This window comes from Syngnathus floridae, chromosome 12 (assembly GCF_059516105.1).
Source record: "Syngnathus floridae isolate MCC-2025c chromosome 12, RoL_Sflo_1.0, whole genome shotgun sequence".
NCBI classification, from domain to species: Eukaryota; Metazoa; Chordata; class Actinopteri; order Syngnathiformes; family Syngnathidae; genus Syngnathus; species Syngnathus floridae.
Genome location: NC_142424.1, coordinates 3,181,039 through 3,201,321, shown reverse-complemented (window position 1 = coordinate 3,201,321; position 20,283 = coordinate 3,181,039). Strand labels below are relative to the sequence as shown.

The 20,283-nt window shown below is 42.9% G+C and overlaps 2 protein-coding genes across 4 annotated transcripts; one reads left to right on the top strand and one right to left on the bottom strand.

Moving 5' to 3' along the window:
• Nucleotides 1-94: 94 nt before the first annotated feature.
• On the bottom strand, nt 95-13,968 carry LOC148389509 (cytochrome P450 26B1-like). 2 transcript variants are annotated; one of them, XM_088392504.1, is made up of 11 exons: nt 13,468-13,968; nt 12,693-12,770; nt 12,523-12,607; nt 12,197-12,232; nt 11,840-11,979; nt 11,555-11,678; nt 11,330-11,474; nt 11,057-11,167; nt 9,724-9,851; nt 7,775-7,862; nt 95-1,639 (listed from the first exon to the last, which is right to left on the bottom strand). In XM_088392504.1, the coding sequence occupies exons 1-11, from the start codon at nt 13,655-13,657 to the stop codon at nt 1,625-1,627; spliced, it is 1,140 nt and encodes a 379-aa protein (XP_088248630.1). In that variant the 5' UTR covers nt 13,658-13,968; the 3' UTR covers nt 95-1,624. The 2 variants fall into 2 exon arrangements, with proteins under 2 accessions (XP_088248630.1, XP_088248629.1); XM_088392503.1 differs by lacking the exon at nt 95-1,639 and adding an exon at nt 6,122-6,836 and having other exon boundaries at nt 13,468-13,960.
• Nucleotides 13,969-14,576: 608 nt separating this feature from the next.
• LOC148389508 (sorting nexin-18-like) lies at nt 14,577-19,987 on the top strand. 2 transcript variants are annotated; one of them, XM_088392502.1, is made up of 5 exons: nt 14,577-14,734; nt 14,914-15,774; nt 16,046-16,339; nt 16,431-16,813; nt 18,834-19,987. In XM_088392502.1, the coding sequence occupies exons 2-5, from the start codon at nt 15,032-15,034 to the stop codon at nt 19,058-19,060; spliced, it is 1,647 nt and encodes a 548-aa protein (XP_088248628.1). In that variant the 5' UTR covers nt 14,577-14,734; nt 14,914-15,031; the 3' UTR covers nt 19,061-19,987. The 2 variants fall into 2 exon arrangements, with proteins under 2 accessions (XP_088248628.1, XP_088248627.1); XM_088392501.1 differs by having other exon boundaries at nt 14,578-15,774.
• Nucleotides 19,988-20,283: the final 296 nt, after the last annotated feature.

Here is a 20,283-nt window from a genome sequence, read left to right as displayed (position 1 = left end):
GAAAGCGCACTCGATGGGGGAAATTGGACTTCGACGCCTGTCATGAAAATACTAGGAAACACCTCAGTTTGACAAACATAATGCTCACTTTCGATACTAAAAATGTCACAAATAATAAAATGCAAGCTACATCAGAATACAAACAACACCAAGGGAAATAAAGGAATGGGGGGGCCCCATTAGAAAGATTCATAATTCATGTCTTGGTAGCTTCCAATGACCTCAGCATTCCAATTTTGAGGTCAACATTGCAGTGCAGCTGCATGTCGTTTCGAAGGCAGGAAGCGGACACGTTTACGTGTTGTTTCACGATCAAGAAAGCAATTTGCATCTTTAGCTGAGTGTGCTCAGGTATTTGCGTGTTGATCTCATTTCCATGGTGCATTATGCAAAACCATGACAACAACTAAGTGCACAGGTGCCCATCTTCAACCCTGCAGCATTTCCACTGCAGATAGTTTTACATTTGCAGTAAAAACAATGTAAGCTGTCCTTGGCGGAAGTTTTCATTCATCACTCATTTAGCATTTTGATGATACTTTTGGAGGCCGCCGTTTTATTTCCACATCTGACGCGCTCTGTGGCGCATTCAAATTTACTCCGGCATTGACCCTGGAGATGATGCGAGATGCTTACGTCAGGGAGCATAAGTCACTTTTTAAAGCACTGAGAAATTGCAAAGCTCTGTCACTGCCATTGCCTATAAACTCTCCCTGAAATCCTGTTTACGCAGCCCAATTGGATTTTGATTGACCTTGTATCGCACATTATCCGGATATCCGTTTTACGGTGATGGAACGGACTGGCCGAGGGATGATGAAAAGCAGGGAGGGGACGACGGACGTAGTAAGCGGCGATCACGTGTGCTGGGATTGTCGTTTCCATTAACACACGAAGGCACCGCGCCGCTTTACTACCGACGCTAAATTATAGGCCGTACGGGCGGGGATGCTGCAGCTGCCGTAGCAACAAGGGAGAGGTGAGGGAGGGGCGGAGACAACGGGTAGCCAGATTAGAGCCGATTGGTGCGGGGGAGACTCTGATGTCATCGCTCCCTCTACCCCTCCCTCTCATCCATCCATTCATCCCCTAACGTACGAAGCCCGCGTGCATGTCGTCATCCGTCAATACATCAAATGGGGAAGAGCGGGTTCAGATAGGCACACGTCACAGTTAGTAAATATCTCTTTCACTCCCTCTCCTTCCTTTCTGTGAGCTGCAATTGCATGTTGTAGTGTCACATGAGAGTGGTGGTATTTCATTCATGAATAGAACACACATGCACAAAATCATCCACATCACATCATCGTTGGAAAAAGATGTATCAAAAAGTCTGCTGCCTCAAAGATGTCAGAGAGAAAGCGTATTGTACAAAGAATTGCTACTAATATTTTAATTACCTACAAGAGGATGGAAAAAAAAAAAAAGATCAGCTTAAGCACCCATTCACGCTTTTTTAAATATACTCGACAGCTTCAGCTTCTTTCACAAAGAAATGTGAACGCAGCCAACTTTTGTTATGTAATTGTTACATAATCCTCCATATTGTTAAGACAGGCAACAGCCCATATTTTACAAGTGGATCGCTTGTTGGTGGTTTGCTGTGAAAAGATGATAATGGACTTCATCCTGCGTGGATCTAAAAATAGAAATCGTAGAGGTCGTGACTGCATGTATTTTATTTTATAATTGATTATTTTTTTTATTTTTTTTTTACAATTCCATGCATTGAATGATATCAAATAAAAATGTTGCAGGTGCAGAAAAAAAAAAATGTGACTACAAATGTAATTTGAGTCATGTCTGAAATGTCTCTATCCTAGGTGCTCAGTGCATTATGACTAAGTGGACAATTGTAATAATAAAACAGTCCACTCAAATGTGAACGGTGTTTAGTCATTATGGCGACGTGAGTCACCTCCCAAGCACAAACAGTCATTTTCCTCCTCTGCATACTCGCCACCTCGACTGTCGAATCAACATCAAAGTTAATGGTGAATACATTATGTTAATTGGGGATACTGAACGATAAACGCTATTATTAAATTGTCCACTATTTATACAAGCACAAGTCAAAAGGTTGGAAGTAAAGCGTGTCTGTACACGATGAGCCCAACACATCCGATATGATCAAAAATAACAGATTTATAAAATGGCGCTTGTACAGTATGTTAGTAAATCTGCGCTACTCGCTAATCCCATAATCCAATGATTAAACTCCGAGTGAGTAGAGCTGCAATTGCAACACTTGTGTTGTTATAGTGCCAACATGCTGTTTATGTCTGGATACAAGCGGAAGAGATGCAGGGAGAGCAAAGAGGACAAAGGAGTGTTACGAGAGGGCGAGAGAGGGTGAGAGGGCAAATTGAGTAGCGGAAATGAAAAAGGGGCATGGTGAGGTCAGATCCATATTCACTTGCGCTTTATGGTGGAATGAAAAGTGCATTATTTTGCATGCAGTCCATGAATTGGTAATCAAAAAGACAAAAATGTTTTTAAGCTTGCTCATCGGAATGGAAATATACTAAGATATTGGTGGCCACATTATAATGATATAATTTATATTTGTCTTTGTTGTGTTGGTTAATAAGTAATATATAACTAACAACAGGTAAGCCTTGAAGCTCCACAGCAAACACATATGAAAGGTCATTGCACTGATAGGCTTTTTTGTCAATTGGCAGAGCTAGAGGGGGGGCCACAGGGGCACTGCCACCCCTGGAGCTAAAATGTAATAAAAGGGATGTTTGACGGGGCGGAAGTATGATGGGGGAAAAATAAACAAAGCAGTGCCTATATTCGATTAATTTCAACCTTAAACCATTGAAATTTGTGTTTAATGCATGACTTAGTAGGTTGACCACATAAAAAAAGCCAAATAAGTGTGGCTAATGAGACTAACCGAAGCCAATCTAAACAATGTTTCTATCAATATAATGGATCATTTTTGGGACCATAATCTTTTTGATCAAATGCAATTCCAAGAATAGCGAGTCGAGGACTTTTTGCTGTTTGTTTTGAGATACATGGTTGTTTTTGTTTGCAAGTCATTCACATTTTAGGAATTGAGAGCGAGAGCTGGCACGTGGCAGCCTATTAGCCAAGCGTATGTCAACAAACTAGCGTGCAGCTGTAACTGCTGCCTCCCATGTGAGGCCTCCGCAATGTCTAGGTGAAAGGTGAAGAAACAGGCAGTTGATATTTGGAGGCTAACTGGCAGACAACTTAATTGGATCGTCATGTTTTATTGATTGTATTCATTGGGTAGGCGAGTCATTTCAAATTAAAAATCCAATTATTCTTATTCAAGAAAAGTAAAACTAATTTTAAATAGCGCTTACAAGGCCTAGCTTCAAAATGTCGTAGGGTGAGAAAAATATGACGAAAAGACAAACAATATCAATTAAAGGCTTTCAACTGCACAAGCTAATCAGGGTGCTAATCATGAACCCTTTTAGTTGCTTTAATTTTATTGTTTTGTTGAATTTCTTCTTTTTCTTTTCTGTTTTTTTTTACATTCAACTTAACTTCAGGCATAGAGAATAGTCATACGATTCAATTCGTTCCACTTTCAACTTCCATTTCCTGGCTCTGCGGTTCTGATCACACATTTGTTCTCCGTCACCATAAATTTAAATTCCATAAAAATGTTCATCGGTTTTTATTTTTCTTATAATTCACTTTTGGTACACCCTTATAAACTGAAAAATACTGTTAAAACAGTAAACAGATTTGAACTCCTGCTGAACTTTTCTGATTCTACTCTTCAGAAAGAAAAAAACAACACATTGATTCAACGACCACGAATAAAGTGTGGGGGGGGCACAGTTGAAAACTGTGAGGGATGTGGGGAAGGAACAAGAGGAAGTGGAGTGTCCTTGTTAATGAGACACGGTCACATTTAAGTGATTGGATTTCCTCTGTGTAGAGTGTCGCTTTGAGTCAATTGCCCGGTAGCCTGACAAGCAATGAGAACTTACACAACACTAAAGTGAAAAATTTGCTCGCCCCCCTCCCTCTCGTGCCCTCGCACAACAAAACACAAGCCTTGAAGTGTTATCACAATCTGCCACATCCTCAACGCCTCAACGAAATGTGCCGCAACGTTCGTTTTCCTCACGCACTTCCTGCCTCACGTGAAAAATCGGACGCTCATTTTCAAACAAAAGATACTGTGTGCAACAAAGTAGCAAATATTTTAAAATGAATATTTCTTGTTGTGCCATCTCCCAATTTTTTCCTGTTGACCTCTCATCTGCTTGTCCTCCCCTCGAGCATACACCACAAGAGACAGACGCACGAGCTAGCAGTGTGAGAGGTCAAAAATGTCTTCATCATGTTCAAGCACGAACTGCTGAGACAACGGAGACGATTATATAAAAGCCGGAATGATTCACTTTAATAGGGAATAATAATGTATGAGCTACCAGTGTTTCAAGACTCGGTTATCTGGTAATGTCCATGGCTCAAATCTATTTATAGCTAGCAAATGAATGGAGGTGAGACGCTAGTTTGACAGTCAAATGAATGTCACGATCTAAGCGCAGTCGCAAGCACAGCGAGATAAATGAGACAATTAAACACCACTTGATGGCACCTCAGTGACTAATGATGTTTCCTTCCTCTCTGTCTGAGGACACACAAACACACTTGCTCATAAGTAAGCACTGAGGATTCTGCGCGGGGGGTTCCGGGGGGATTTACAGTCTGTTTCTTGGTTTCCGTTGCTATACGCACAAACGCATCAATACAATGAAAGCGATAGTGTGGATGACAAATTTACTTTGAGTTATGTACTGTCCCTGTTGTGTCTTGCGTGTAGAATTTCCTCTGATTGTGGCTTTCAACATAAGTCAGGTATTAGCTTAAGATCTTGACTTGTTTTAAGCTAACGTCTAAGCATTACTAGCTTAGGAGCCTGACTCGTTTTAAGCTAACATCTATCGTCATCTCGCTACGACACACTGTATTTGAAACACTAACTGTACACAAATGTACTTTTTTGCATGTTCACGTATTAGCTATGCGCAAGCTAGCAAACTTATTGTGCGGGACTGAGTAGAAGCCTGCATGTGCTAATTAGTTCCTCTCATTAAAATGGACGTCCGGCTTTGTTGTGCCATCTGGAGCCACTGTGTGTTGCCAGGTAGTAGACTGGCTGTCCCCAAGGTGTCACAGAAATAGACTTTAAAATTAATCCCTGCCTTTAAATCCTGTCATACAAAAGTGTCAATTTTTGTAATAGCTAATGTTAGTAACTTTGGTGAATGTCAAACACGGTAATTTAATGAGTGAAACGTGTGAATGGATGATTGTGTGCTCACAGTTGGACGCGTGAGCTGGCACTTGTTTTTCAATGAGTCACATTGTGTTGCGGTAATTTATGCTCGTGCAAGCTAAATATGACTTAAACCACTTCTGCTCACCACATTCTTTGCAAAGTTGCATTGATTGTGTTGTACAAGGAGGCTCACGTGTAAATAAGGATTTGCACACAATACAATGTCTGGATCACATGACTTGAGGATTTGGGGTCGATTACACTGTCAAGACCTTTTGCAGCTTTGTGTTAAAAATCATAATGCACATTCAATGTCAAAATAGAAGTGAAGCCAATGCAGAGAAGTTTCATTTCCGCCATCTCTGATGTCTGCTTTTGTGCTCACGAGCTTTGAAATTGATTCGGCAGGGTTAAAAAAACATGAAGGAAAAAGACATGATGAAAAGGAGGAAGAGTGGCTGCGGCCTGTTGTCGTCAATTGTTGTTAGGAGATGCGGCTGGCTGGTGGATGAAGGACAGTGAGTCATCCGACTCTTAAGCAGAATCTCACTCGGTTCCAGATGCACTCAAATGTGCATCTGCAAGCACGTGTGTGGATGTGTATTCAAAAATAAATAGCTGGGCAAAATATACATTATTATAGAGTATGTAAAATATTTATTATTACTGGTAACTTTTTTTATTGTTATTTAAATTATTATTTTTTTAAAAGTTCATTTAAAAATGTTACCACTAATTTTGTATATTTAAATTTTGTGATTTTATTCCCTATAGGTGAGCACTGCAGTATATTTTACTATATTATTTAAAAATGACAGAAAAAAGATCAGGACAACTTGACAAATTCAGTCATATTTAAATAACTAAACAATAGACAGACAAAAAAACGACATTTCTACATCATTAAATTAAATAAAAACATGTGACAGCAGCAGAGTTAGATGGTGAACGGCGTGACATGACCAAAAAATATTGTCCCATGGACATTAATTCTTGATTCTCAGTTCCTAAATATATGAGCCAACTAATCAAAACTGACCTCGCTGGGTGACAATTCATGAGCGGCAAATAATAAATTATTGCAAATAACCAGCTTCGTGTGTGTGTGTGTGTGTTCGCGTACGTGCTCGAGTTTGCTAAAATGAAGCAAGTCAGTAGTGTCGGTATGACGAACTGTTGCTAAGCAGCGCTGGTTGCTAGGTGGTGAAAAGGAGGGGAGACATGGGGGGGGAACACTTTTGCAGTCACTGATGGAATCTGAGGGCTTACCTCAATGTGTGTGCGTTTTCAGCCCAAGATGATATTTAAGGCAACTACTTTTAAATTTTCTATTTTGTGCATTTTGGGTTTAATTGACCAATTTTGTGCCCCCCCCCCCACCCTTACACAACTCTGCATTTCTCTACGTGCTATCAATTCCGTCTGACTCCATACGAGTGAAGGAAACAGTTGGGGGGCTGGCGGGCCGAGACACAGGCAGCCATTTGTAGTCCAGGTTTTGTGACGGCGGGTCCAGGCACCAGTCATAGTGCTTCAAGAGGTACACGCAAGCCTCCTGCACCAAAACACACCACCCGTTTTATTCTTTTATTCTGCACAAAGTGGAGTGTCAAAGCCGCCATTGGTTAATATCTCACCACCGCGACTCTAATTTATGAATGAAGATTATCCCGATAGAAGGTGGGGGGAGGGCGGGATGAACACGCCGGGGGAAGACGAAGGGGGCGAAAGAAGTGATAGAATGGAGGATGGAAGATGAGGGAGGGGGTGTGGGGCGATGAGTCACATCTATGACCTAGATCCCCGCGGTCTACTTTTCACACTGGTCACGCCCACTCGCGTGTGCAAGGAGGGATTCTGTCTGTTTTGTTGCCATTGACAAATATAAACAACCCGACAATTAGGCCGAATTTGCAAAATCTCTCATTAGGATGCAAGTCGGACAAATAAATCAGTTTCAGATAAGAGGTTAAAAAAAACAATATGGGCACCGTGCAACATACTCAAAACTGGAACTCCAACATGCAAATTCAAAGTTTCCAAGTTGAACATTGACCTAAAATATTCTACTGTTGTTTGCCGGACACTGGTGTGGGTAATCATTCCCGAATGAACTTTTTACAAGTTCAATTTTCAGAGCTTGCCTGCTTGACTTTTTATCTGCTGCATCCCGATGGTGTCGTAGCAAAAGCAAAACTAAAAAAAAAGCTTTTCTATTCACAAATGCTTTGATTAAAAAGTGAGAAAGCTAAATTGCTTTGTGCAATAATAAGTTTTCGTTAAGTAAACATGTTCCTGGTAATTGGGCGTAATTGCTGATTTAGCAAGTTGTGCAAATTAAATGCAGGAAATTCCACTCGTAGGAAATCAGGCTTGCCGTTTTATACCCATGGCGACAGTTCGATTTCATCATTCACATTAACTGAACCATGAGTTTGTTTTAAAGGTTTAAAAAAAAAAATCTCATTTGTTGTGTTTTTGCTTCATGCTCACCTTAAGGAAGACGTCCGTAAGATTACTACCGAGGCAGTTCCGAGAGCCGCTGCCGAAGGAACAAAGGAAGTGCTTGTGGTTTGCATTCCTAAGTAAAAAAAAAAAAAAAAAAACAGTTAAACGATTGCACAAAAAATCTCAAATATGTGCCGAGAGGGTTTAAGGACAAAGGATTCAATGATTTTCTGGACATGATCGCTTCATGCTACATTTCACTCACTGAGCACCAAACGAGAACCATCAGATATCTTATCGTGTCCTACATCTTTTTCTACGATACAGTTGAACAAAACAGACGTGAACAGCAGGTGTGCCAACAACCCCCCCCACATCGCTTCTAATGCATCCTGAAACCTGAGCTCTGATTAAAGGCAAACGGGAAGCATTAGCGGTTCCTGTGTGCGCCGCCGCGTGAGGCAGCGTAAGTGTTCTTTTGCTGCAACCCTCAAAAACAATTTAAAAAGCAGGAAGCGGAGCAGACAACCATTCCGAGAGACACCAGGGAAAGTCTTTCCAAGAGCTCCAACGTAAAACATGATTCGAACAGGGGTGTGTAGACTTTTAATAACCACGGTGTTTATAACTAAGACGCTTCCTGTTCCCCGACCTGAAGAAGATTACAAGCCGCAGTAGCTCGATTCCTTATCTGCGCACGGCAGCATTTCCGACTCGCGTCCACAGTACGTGGGCGTCGGCCCGACAGGGCGATAACGTGGTGACGCCGCTGTTTGCTTCAGACTGGAAAAGCACACATGGATGAGGACACACAATATGTGCATCTATCTTACTAAAGCACACAAAAAAAAAAATGATTGGGTTACTCGGTATAGAAGGTGGGCTTGTTATGCAAGACGACTGCAGTTATTCAAGCGAACTGGCAGGTGGTAAGAAAAGGAGCCTGGCAACTATCGGGGCCCGACAGGCAAAGGCAGCCCCCACGGACAACTGACAGATGGACAAGCGGAGGTGGGAGGGGGTGGAGGGCTAACTGGAACAATGGAAGGATAAAGACATCAGTCGTACGAATATCTCGGATGGTGTCACTCAAAACCAAGCCAAAATACGCATTCGTAGCGTCATCGCACGTTTTATCCTTTAGCGCTCACGTACGTCACACGGCGTCATCGCTTGGTGGCTCGGACATTGACCAAATGACGTGAAAGGAAATATTTTCAAGCAGAACACACACACACGGGGAAATCCCCATTGCATGAGCTGGCCAGAGTTACCATGGCAGCTGCATTCATTCATTATTTTTCTTCCTGCCCAAAAAGCCGTTACTGGAGAATATTTACATTCTAAATAGGACCTAAAATTGTGTGCATTTATATCTCACAATGAAGTGTGTAACACAAAAACCCTACTCAAGATCGTATTAAACGGCGATTTATGAACGGGTAATAGAAAATCCCAAATTAATGGAGACTATTTCACAGGGATGAGCCTATTTTCATTGTGAGCCGTGCTCATAAAAGAAGGAAAAAATGAGATCAGATCTGCTGAGCTCTGACTCATTTCGGGTATCCCATCCCATTCCACGAGGCGTTAAGGGAAAGAAATGCAAAAACGGCTTCTCCCCCACCCTGTTAGCACGCGATTGGTCGACGCCGCGTCAGGTGACTCGCAACGATGACAGCGGGTTCCGTCGTAGACGCATTCATAGCTTTCTGAAGGCACATGAATGAAAATAAACAGGTGAATGGAGAGCGAAAATGTAAACATAGCAGATGCTGATCTTTGAGTTGCATTCACGTGGGGCGATCGAATTTGAACTCGTTCTGTCTACGAGGTCACGTTTGTGTGTACTGTTAATCTATCTTCATTGGTTGCCATGGAAACAATATCATTTGAATGGTTTGCACTTGTTTGTCACTTTCAGAAAATAGACGACTTGACCCAATTTGTGCCCCGCCTAAATTTTTTTTTTTTTTTTTTTGCGAGAAGCTCACCTTCCGTTCCATCTCTCTGGCAGGAAGCTGTCAGGCTGCTCAAACACCTGCGGGTCCCTGTGGACCGCATGACTGACATAAACGGCGCCGTATCCCTTTGGGACGTGGAAACCTGCCAGCGTCGTGTCCTGCGCACACAAACCGACTGGGGTTAGCGACGATACACATATTCCGTTCTACGACGGAAATGAAAGACTTTGGAATTTTGAACAAACTTTCCTAAGGCCTTTTTTTTTTTTACATTGAGTGTGTAGTGTAAAAAAAGTCACCTTGGGGCAAAAAGTCCACTCACCCGGTGCATTGGCCTCCAAGTTCACCTTTTCACTGCATCCATTAGTGGCTACGCTAATGGACTGCCACCCAACGTAATCAGTGCCCCCCCCCACCACCACCCTTATAGCCCCTTTCTCATTTCGACCCCGGCCTCTCTCTGCTGGAGTGGAAAATCTGCTACTTTTCTTTCTCCTTGTTCTCGCTGTGACACGACCGCCCTTCTGGAGTTCATTCACTGACTCACATACACACGCGCTTCCAAGTTTGCAAAACTTGCATATTTTAGTTCCAGCTGACGCCGCTTCTACTTTTTCCACGTGACAGTGAATACTAATCCAGTCTTGTTAGTTTGTTCAAATTTCCTCAAGCTTCATAACATGTAAGTATATAGAGCCCCGCCCCTCCCTAAAATGTTCCCCTGGAGGTCGCCGGCAATCAAAGTGTACTGAAGCATTTCCCAGAAGTGACAAATGACTTTCCATTCGGCTTCACAGCATCACTAGCCCAACGTCGGCCCCACCAGCGACCCCTCCGACTCCCATCCGGGGAAAGCGGACCCGATCGATCACATGGACAGATCAATACCTCGGATTGGGCTGTTGCGTAAACCCGCTTGATGAGGTTGCCGGAATCAAAATATAGTTGGGGCATGGACAGATAACTGCTGATGTCAAGCAGCATTAGAAAATGCCTTGTAAGAGTTTTATTGTGTTGACATATTCAGATAGCTTGATTTAGTTTTACCTTATCGTTTATATTTAATATATGGCCACCCCAAATATTTATTTCTACACAGTTCACAGCTAAATACGATTTCATGTTTTTAAATTATAAGCACTAGCACTATTTTTCTCTAAGAACAGACGAGCTACTGCATTTACTGCGGTTTGGCGCCACCTACAGTAAAAGATGGCAACATACAGAGACGCACTCCCCGTCTGGACGATGATATTCTGGCAAACTAGCTTTTTAATTCCTTGTTTAAAATTCTAGACTGTCTTCCGACCATTCAACTGTGAAAAAAAAATCAACTGAGTACATTTTGCGAGATGATTCTTACCCTTTCTGCTATCCTACGTCCACCAATGAAAGGAGGCCAGAGTCTCTGAACTTCCAGCAGGACTCCTTGCAGATAATCAGTATCAATCAATGCACGTCGGCGAGCTTCCTCCTTAACAAATGAGAAGTTAAAAAAAATATATTTTGTATTTTACAAAAAACATTTGACTTGAGATTGGGTTCGAAGCACTGGCGGAGCTAAGACTTTTTCCTTGGGGGGGGCAAAGGGCATTATGCACACTCTCATCCCCATTTTTTTCTTTTGTGGTTGTACCTTTTCATTCCCACTTAGAGCCACAGTGAACGAAGTGAGTAGCGACGCCAGAGCTTTGGGAACGAGTGCTGAGATGAACAGCAGGAGATGCCGGGAAGCGCAATCGGCGCCGGGTAGAGGCAGTGACCTCAGCGAGCCCACGAAACTGGAGATTGACAGCCAAGATCAACAGTGATGGCCAAACGCTCGGGCGAATTTGATTTGTTTTGGATGCGTCCTACACACCCATCTGCGTCATTCTCCAGTTTGTCTTTGATGATTTCCAGCAGCTGGTCTCTGGCTTCCAAGGCCACGGAAAAACCAGATGACCACAAAGGGACCTTCACATTAACCGGAGCAGAGATGAGACCTGCAGAAGCAAATTATTAAGGCACACAGACGGTAACATTTTTACAAGATTCAAATCACATTTTAGCTAGCAAGTGAAGCATTGTAGCACAAATAATTATTTAATATAATTTTCTCGGTTACAGAGATTTACACAAGTGGTCACAGTAGCGTTGTTGTTACCGTGCCAGTGTTGAGTGCAGAGCTGTGTGATTTTCTGGAAAAGTTCCGGCTGCTCGTCCGCATGTACGTTCAGAAAAAGACCCAAAACCAACTCTGTCCCCAGCTGCTTAAATGCCGAGTACACACACCGCGGCTCGCCACTGTACACAAAACACACAAGTGTTGTGAAATTGCACCTTCTAATTTATTATCATTTTTTTACAACTGACATATTTATTAAAATTAATTATTATGGTGCTGTGTGTGCCGAACTGGAATTATTTATTTCTAAATTCAGCCGTTGTATGTGATTGTATGTATGTGTATTAATACTTTTCATTCTTGGATGGACTGTATTAAATTCCAAATATGTATTACCTGCGGGCAAGATCTTTGAGGCAGCGTTCACATACACTGGGGGAAAAAAAGAGAAAAGAAACATGATGCAATTTCTAAAGTACAAAAGAGGAAGTCTTACATTGTAAACGTTACTCTTGTGACTGACTGAATTCATGAGTCACCCAACCAGAGTCCTGTTCTCATTTTACAACACAAGAAAAACCTTCACAAGAGCCCTTCGGCTCGGATGACAAATAAATAAATAAAATCCCCCTTTTTTTCCCCCTTCATCTTTTTTTTTTTTTTTAACCCAAATCAGCTGTTCACAAAGCAGCCAGTCAAGAACGGCAGCTTGGTTCGCCTACCTGGTGATGTAACCACTTGATGATTCTAAACAACTTCCTGTAAACAAGCTGGTGAAAGACAGACGGAGAAGACAAGCCTCCTCACCTGGAAAAAGAAATAATTACAGATTCATTGCCAGAATGTCATCAGGCCAGAAATATTTGCTTGAATGATGACAGATGATTTTTACCGTTCGTGGTAACAATGGTGTCACCATACATATTTGTCATCAAGTCAGTCGGATCTTTTAGAAACACATTGGACTTTTCTGAAACAAAGCACAAACGATTTTTGCACAATCATGGAATTAATTGTGACAAAGTCAGGTGAGCTCAGTTGACTTGAGTCATGCCCCTTCTATCCACTGGCAGAGCTAAAGGGGAGCTCCATGGGTACAGCCCCCCCCCCCCCCCCCCCCATCAAGTGTCATGCCAAATATTTTACTTTTGGATATTTTCTGATTCTTCCATATCTTTTTTTCTAAACCCCTTGGGCTCACTCAGGCTTTATGAACCTGAATCTTTAATGGCACACCTTTTACATCCAATTATATAAACCCTTTAGAATAGTGTTAATTTGTAATACTTATCCAGTTAGTCTGACTCAGGGGGAGTATTTCGGTTACAGTATTTGCTAATTTGTCATAATACATTCTAAGAGGAATTTAGAGATTAAGCTGCTCAAAGAGTCTCAGTAACATCCCCATCCCCCTGCAGCACCATCACGAGTTTCTCCCATGACGGATCACACTGATGTGCATTAGTATTTAAAATAAAAGTATGACTCCACTTTTTACGTCAAGATAGGAAACCCAGCAAAAAACGAAACTAGATCACGAAGTGAAAGTGACCCCAAAAAAAAGGTCGTGCAGTAAAGCTAACTATAAAATGAAGGCAACTGTATTGTATTTTGCAAAATACTGTCTTTTGTAAATTTGCATTGGAGTGACATGCAGGTATGCTTACCGCACAGAAGCTCCTTCATGCCCTGCGCCGAGCACACGAAGGTGGTGGGTCTGTTCAGCAGGCGGCTTTGAAACACTCTGCTGCCGTGTTTCTCCATCTTCTCCCTGCAGAAGAGCACCGGGTCCCGGTAGAAGTCCAGCGACTTGTCCCCGAGGAGCGACACACCTGCGTTGCCTGGTAGTTTTGACATAATGCAGACAAGACGCGGGCGGAGAAGGTGAATGTTCTCTCGCCCAGGTATACCGCGCTGCTCAGGGAAAGTCCTCCCACTCGAAGCAGCGGCTCTAAACTTTAACAAACTGTTCAGCGTTGCAGTTTTTCGCGTTTTAAGGTCGTCATGTTGTCGAAGTGACCCGCAGGTCAAATTACCACCACTATTCGCTCGGATGGTGCCAACCGTTGTGCGCAGGAATGGTGCATTCAAGTGCGCTCGGTAAATTAGCCGATCTACTCATGACGTTACCACTTCCGTGGTGTACATATTTCAATACAATTCTTGTACTAATACACGATAGTACTATGCTGAGATCTTAATTGACATGTCAGAAATGAAAGAAAAATGCATTTGTTTTTAAAGACATGTATGACTTGAAATGATTTAAATAATGGATGGAAATTAATTTCTAAATTAGCTGACCTCATTAATTATGTAGCATGTTTAATAAAATGTAATAAATAATAAAACTGATCAGTTATTACACCCTATTTATCTCTCGTGTCCTCTTTAAATCATTGTGTAATGTGACACTGGCCTCTAGCTTCCTGACCTTGTCATTACATATGTATATTTTTTTATATATACTGCACAGTGCACATTATACAATATTAAAATGTAAAAATAATATGATATTAAGTGCATGTTTAACTGACAGAATTATCTTAACATACATTTTACTCAATAAATGGATTGATGGAAAGATACAAAGTGCTTTAAAGCTTTTAAATTCTTTTGCTTTGAAATTTGTTGTATTAAACTGTTGTTAACCTCTGCCTTGAAATGTTGCCTTTAAAGTTTTTTTTTTTATTTGTAACTATGTGACGCCAAATAAAGCTGCTTTGCTTTGCTTTGCCTCAACATAACGTGGCGAGTTCTGTTGCTTGATCAAACTTGCAGCAGACTCCGCCTCCTCGGTTCTTCTACGTGTTGGGACTTGGTGCCTTTAACTTACAAGCATCCCGGAGAGAGAAGGGGGGGAACTAGAGGAGGCACTTCAGTCCCCTTTTTTGGGTGGTCCGGTGAAATAAAGCAGCCGCGCAGTCATCGCAGGTCTGTCAACCTTTTTTTTTTATAATCAATCGGATGTCAAAGTTTTTTTTCCCCCGTTCTCCAAGTTGCGCTTGGAAAGCGAATGATATTTGAAGCAGCAGCTGCTCGAGAGGAGAGGAGGTCGCTGTCGGATATCTGATAAGGTTTCTGCTCTACTTTTCCTCCCCCGTTCCGCGCAGGGATTACGCGGACAGAAAAGTTTCTGCCTGCAAAACTCAATCGCGTTTCTCCAAAGATCTCGGAATGCTTGGAGGTTGCTGAGAAGTTAAAAGTGAGCAAATTAAGCTTTGTGTAAGAATGGCACTCCAGGCCAGGGTCTTGTACGACTTCCACTCGGAGAACCAAGGGGAGATCACCATTCGTGAAAATGAGCTGGTGAGCTTGTTCAGCGAGGAGGAGCTGGAAGGTTGGTTGGAAGGGAAGAACAGCCGAGGGGACGTCGGCCTCATCCCGGCCTCCTACGTGGAGATCATAAGGGACCACATCACCTCCAACAACAACAACAAAGGGTTCTCCTCCCCCAAAGTTGTGACTCCCACACATGCCCCCTATTCCCAGCGAGGACCCGAGGCGGGGAGCGTCGGCAGCGGTGGGGGAAGCTTCCACACCAGCCAGGGCAGCGATGACGACTGGGACGACGACTGGGATGACAGTTCCCCGGCCACCGAGACTCCAAGGAGTCTGGGGACCTCACCCGCTTCCTTGTACCCGGTGACCACCACCCTGCCGGCCCGGCGCAGCAGCTCCATGCAACCTCAAGCCAAGAGCTCAGCCACGGTAGGAAGAAACCTGAACCGGTTCTCAACTTTCGTCAAGTCCGGAGGAGAAGCTTTCCTTCTCGGGGAGGCGGCTGCTTTCGTCAAAGATGGGGACAGGATTTGCGTGGTGATGGGCAAGCACGGACCCGAATGGCAAGACGACCCGTACCCCTTCACGTGCACCATCGACGACCCAACCAAGCAGACAAAGTTCAAAGGCATGAAGAGCTACATGTCCTACGGACTGACGCCCACTCACACCAATGTTCAAGTCAACCGCAGGTACCAAACTCTTCTTTTTGTTGCTCACCACTTCCTCACTTGTGAAGTTTATGTGGCTTGTGGCCTCTTCCCCACTGTTGTTCTCAGCAATCGGCAAAAGCAGAGCCAAGAGCCTTCTGGCTTCAAGAATAGCGTATTTCCTCTCGAATTCCCTCGTGCATTTTCCCCCTCATTGTTTCTTTGTCTTTTTTTTTCCTCACCCGGCATACAGTATGTTTCCCAAAGTCAGATCTTTGAATTTCTCACACCTCCATTTCCTCGTGCCTCGCAGGTACAAACATTTCGACTGGCTGTACGCCCGGCTGGTGGAGCGATTCCCGGTCATCTCGGTTCCACATCTGCCTGAGAAGCAGGCCACTGGCCGCTTTGAGGAGGACTTCATCTCCAAGCGAAGGAAAGGCCTCATCTGGTGGATGAACCACATGACCAGCCACCCTGTGCTGGCCCGCTGCGATGTCTTCCAGCATTTCCTCACCTGCGGAGCCGACGAGAAAGCTTGGAAACAAGGCAAAAGGAAGGCAGAGAGGGATGAGCTGGTCGGAGCTAATTTCTTCCTCACAATCAGGTATGAAGATATTACTGCTAGTTTGACATCTCGCTTTAAAGCCGGATGGCATCTGCTCAAAGCCACTAAAAAATTTCCCTCTTCCATCAAGCACGCCCGATGTCCCGCTGGACCTTCAGGAAGTGGAGAGCAAGATCGAAGGCTTCAAGTCCTTCACGAAAAGGATGGACGAGAACATCGTGGTGGTAAACACCACCATCAACGAATTTGCACGCAAGCAGATAACAGGATTCAAGAAGGAGTACCACAAAGTCGGACAATCCTTCAAACTCCTATCGCAGGCGTTTGAGCTGGACCAGCAGGCCTACTCGGGAGGTCTGAATAAAGCCATCTCTTATACCGGTGACGCCTACGAGGCCATCGGGGATTATTTTGCAGATCAACCACGCCAGGATCTGGATCCCATTTCTGATCTGTTGGATCTCTACAGAGGACACCTGGCCAACTTTCCTGACATCGTCCATGTACAGAAAGGTTAGACAATGCATGGTTTTCAAGTCAGATCTGGAAAAACACATTCCAGATGGTCGAGTTTAGTTTGGGTCATCACCTCACATAACGGGATCTATAGTGAGTTCTTTGGAATGCTCCAACTTTGGAATCCGGAATCAAGTTAGCGACTGTAATTGTATCAAATGAGTACCGGTAACAAAAATTCTTAAGGACCTAGCAGACAGGCCTAATCCCAGTTCAAGCTAAGAGTCAGTAAAATAATAACGATCCTTTAACAGAACCAAAAAGAAACCTATCGAGCTGGCGCCATCTGGCTCTTCGCCTTTATTATTCGTCTATGAAACAATTTATAGGCAACACTCCCCAAACCTCGTGACCCCGAACCAAGCGCGTCATCTGTTTTCACTTATTACAAACTCAGTGAGAGCAGAAAACCGATACCCAACATCGAGACGTTTTTTTTTGTGTACCAAGAGCGCCTCGAGTGAACGGCTCCAAAACACACTGCAAACACAACAAACAGGAGTTAGCTTGTTGGTTCCCCGCGGTATGGGAGGAGGGGAGCCTCCGCTGGCATGCAAAGTCCTGACGTCTGCCAAACCTGGAGGCACCGTTTCTATAGTGCGCTGAGCTCTCTGTTTACTAGATACAATTGCAGCTTGAATGCCAATAGTCTCCATTACTGACAACTCTCTCTAACTTCGGTTAGCTAGCTAGCTTGTAAGGCAGTTTCTTATACAGAAACACAGATGTTGACCTCATTCCAGTCCAGGAATGTCGACTGTTGTTATTCCTTCTCTCTGTGCTGAGTATCACCGATGAGCTCATCCACACCACAAAAAACACTTTTGACTACCTCCATTGAATGACGGATAGTTCTTGTCTTGCTCAAAAATGGGTTTTGCGACAAGAACTTGTGATGTTAGAACCTCTATCCTCCATTAGTCACTGCTGAGTAATATTAAGAATACGTCACCACCTTTAAAATCTTGACCTATATGTCGCTTTGCTGCGTCAGGCCACAGGTCCAAAGGCTAACATCTGATTTGAATGAGAGCAGATTCCAGGGCCTCTTGTCCAAAGTTGCCCTGAGACTGGAGGAATGCAAAATAGAGCAGTCTCTGGGATTAGTTTTCCCCTCCTCCCACTCTTTTTTTTCCCCCTCTCTCGTTCTTTCTTCCTTCTGGTTCTCTAATTTGAAGAGAAGAGATAGACGTTTCCCACCAGCTAAGAACACAGTTCAGATTACGGGCTGCTAATCACGATGGCAGTTGAGGGGTTCAAAGTCTAATATTATTTCATTTAATTGCATAGATAAAGTTGACGGGATGGGGAAAAAGATCATTGTGTCTTTCTTTTACAACACCAAGTCACAAAGGTCAGCAAGCCAAACAGTGAGCCGTAAGCTAGCTTGCGATTTCTTAAAGTTAGCCCTAAACTTTACAGTTCCTCATCTGTTTTTCATCCCTCATGTCTGCCAAAAGTGGTGTACTTCCCCCTTTAAAAGTTGAGTCACTAGACATTTTAAGGCATTACTCAGCAGAGGGTCAGGAAGGACGTCTGGGGTGCAACTTTTTTGTTGTTGTAAAGGCAGCTGTAGCAAGAAACTGTTTTTTTTCCTGAAGTAGATCTGCCTTAATGGCTAGCTGGTGTTAAAATAATTGACTGGAACAGCTCTTTTTCTTTTATAAAGTTCCCTAGAGACTAGATGCTCCAAAATATATTTTATTGACTAACTATAGCAACCTTAATTTTTGGCTAACTGCTGTCAAGCTAGCCCTTTGGCTAAAAACAGCTGTTTCCCCCCTGAATAACGGTTTAATTTATGTTCCCACTAACATTCAAAATGTGATTTTGCATGAGTTTCTCATTAAAATCTATCTTCCATCTTTTTTGTTTGTAAGCCAAGCACACCGTTTTCATTTCCTCATAGATTGAGTCCTTATGAAATGTCATATTGACGTCATTTTATTTCCCGTGCGAAAGTTTGTTGCCTTGGCAGCAAAAGCTAAAAAGTAACCCGCTTTCCATCTTGTCTAAGGTGCCCTGACCAAAGTGAAGGACTGTCCAGCGCAGGAGGGTGATCTCCACGACCGCTGCAACATCATCTCGTGCGCCACGCTGGCCGAGATCCAGCATTTTCACCGCACGCGCGTACGAGACTTCCGAGCGCAGATGCAACACCACCTCCGAGAGCAAATTGGCTTTTTCCAAAAAATCACATCCAAGCTGCAGGACGCCCTCCAGAAGTATGACAACGAGCAGTAGGATGATAAAAAAAATTGGCGGTCGGAGGTGGAAAAAATTATTGACTGAAAAGCAGAGTCCTGGACCATCATGGGTGAAAAAAAAAATACGAAAGGTGAATGATCCTCTCAGCGTGATTTGCATTGTTTTGACTATAGTGGCCACAAGCTATCTGCATTTCAACTGAACTGGATGTTTTAAGCATTTAAAGACTGAATAACCTTTCCATATATGGAGTGCAAAGGTATTGGTTTGCGATTTCAATTAAACTGCAGGAAATGGGATCATTAAACAATTATGCTTCCATAAACCAATGGACCAATACTAAAGTATTGCTCTATAAGCCCCGCCCCTTTCTGCATCATTCTGGAACCATAGAAAAAAATGATGTAGTGGAAACTTACCGACAGGGTTTTATTTCCACTGAGGTTGTCTTGGTCCGATCCAGAATGACCACCTGAGATTTCCTCCAGCACCTCGCAACCCTGAAATAGATAAAATCAGACGAATGTTTTATTGATTTGTCATCATACAAATCTCAGTTGACTAATATTACCTTTGCATGTTCATTAAAAAAACATTATTTTCTGACTGGGAAAAAAAAAGGTATATGCGCTGTTCATTGGCCAGTGATGTCATTTTAATTTGACTTGTCAAGGTCATGATATTTCTCTTTTACTCACACTAGTAAGGTCAGTTGGGGTAGTAACAGTTTAAAAGAATGTTTGAAACCATATCTGCCTCTTTGTTTAAACATTCCGCATGTTCGTCTAATTAACTGATATTGTTGGCGCTTCTTCCATTCTTTCAGATTTCTTTTCACATACTCTGGAATGAACCCAGTGATTTTTTTTCTTGAAGGGCAATTAGTTGTTTGTGGAGTTGCATATGAATTCAATGTATTACAACAGGACAGTATTTCCATAAATAAATGGATATAGGACATTATTCAATTGTGTCTTTTGACTTTTGCAAAGTAAAAATCTGATGTTGTGTGTCCAGTGGCTGATATGAGACACCAGCTTTCAAAGCGTACAGCTCAGATTACCCTTCATTATTTAGCCTGACCTCTTCCTCCTTTCTGCTTCCTTTTGATTTTCCTGTTTTAACAATAAGCCATTCTTTAATCAGGCTAGTGTGCACTAATTTTTTTTTTTTTATGTCCGGCTTCTGTGGTGGAATTGTTTTTCTGACAAGCAGAGGCCTGTGAAACCAGATATAAAATACACGGTCATGTATTTGTA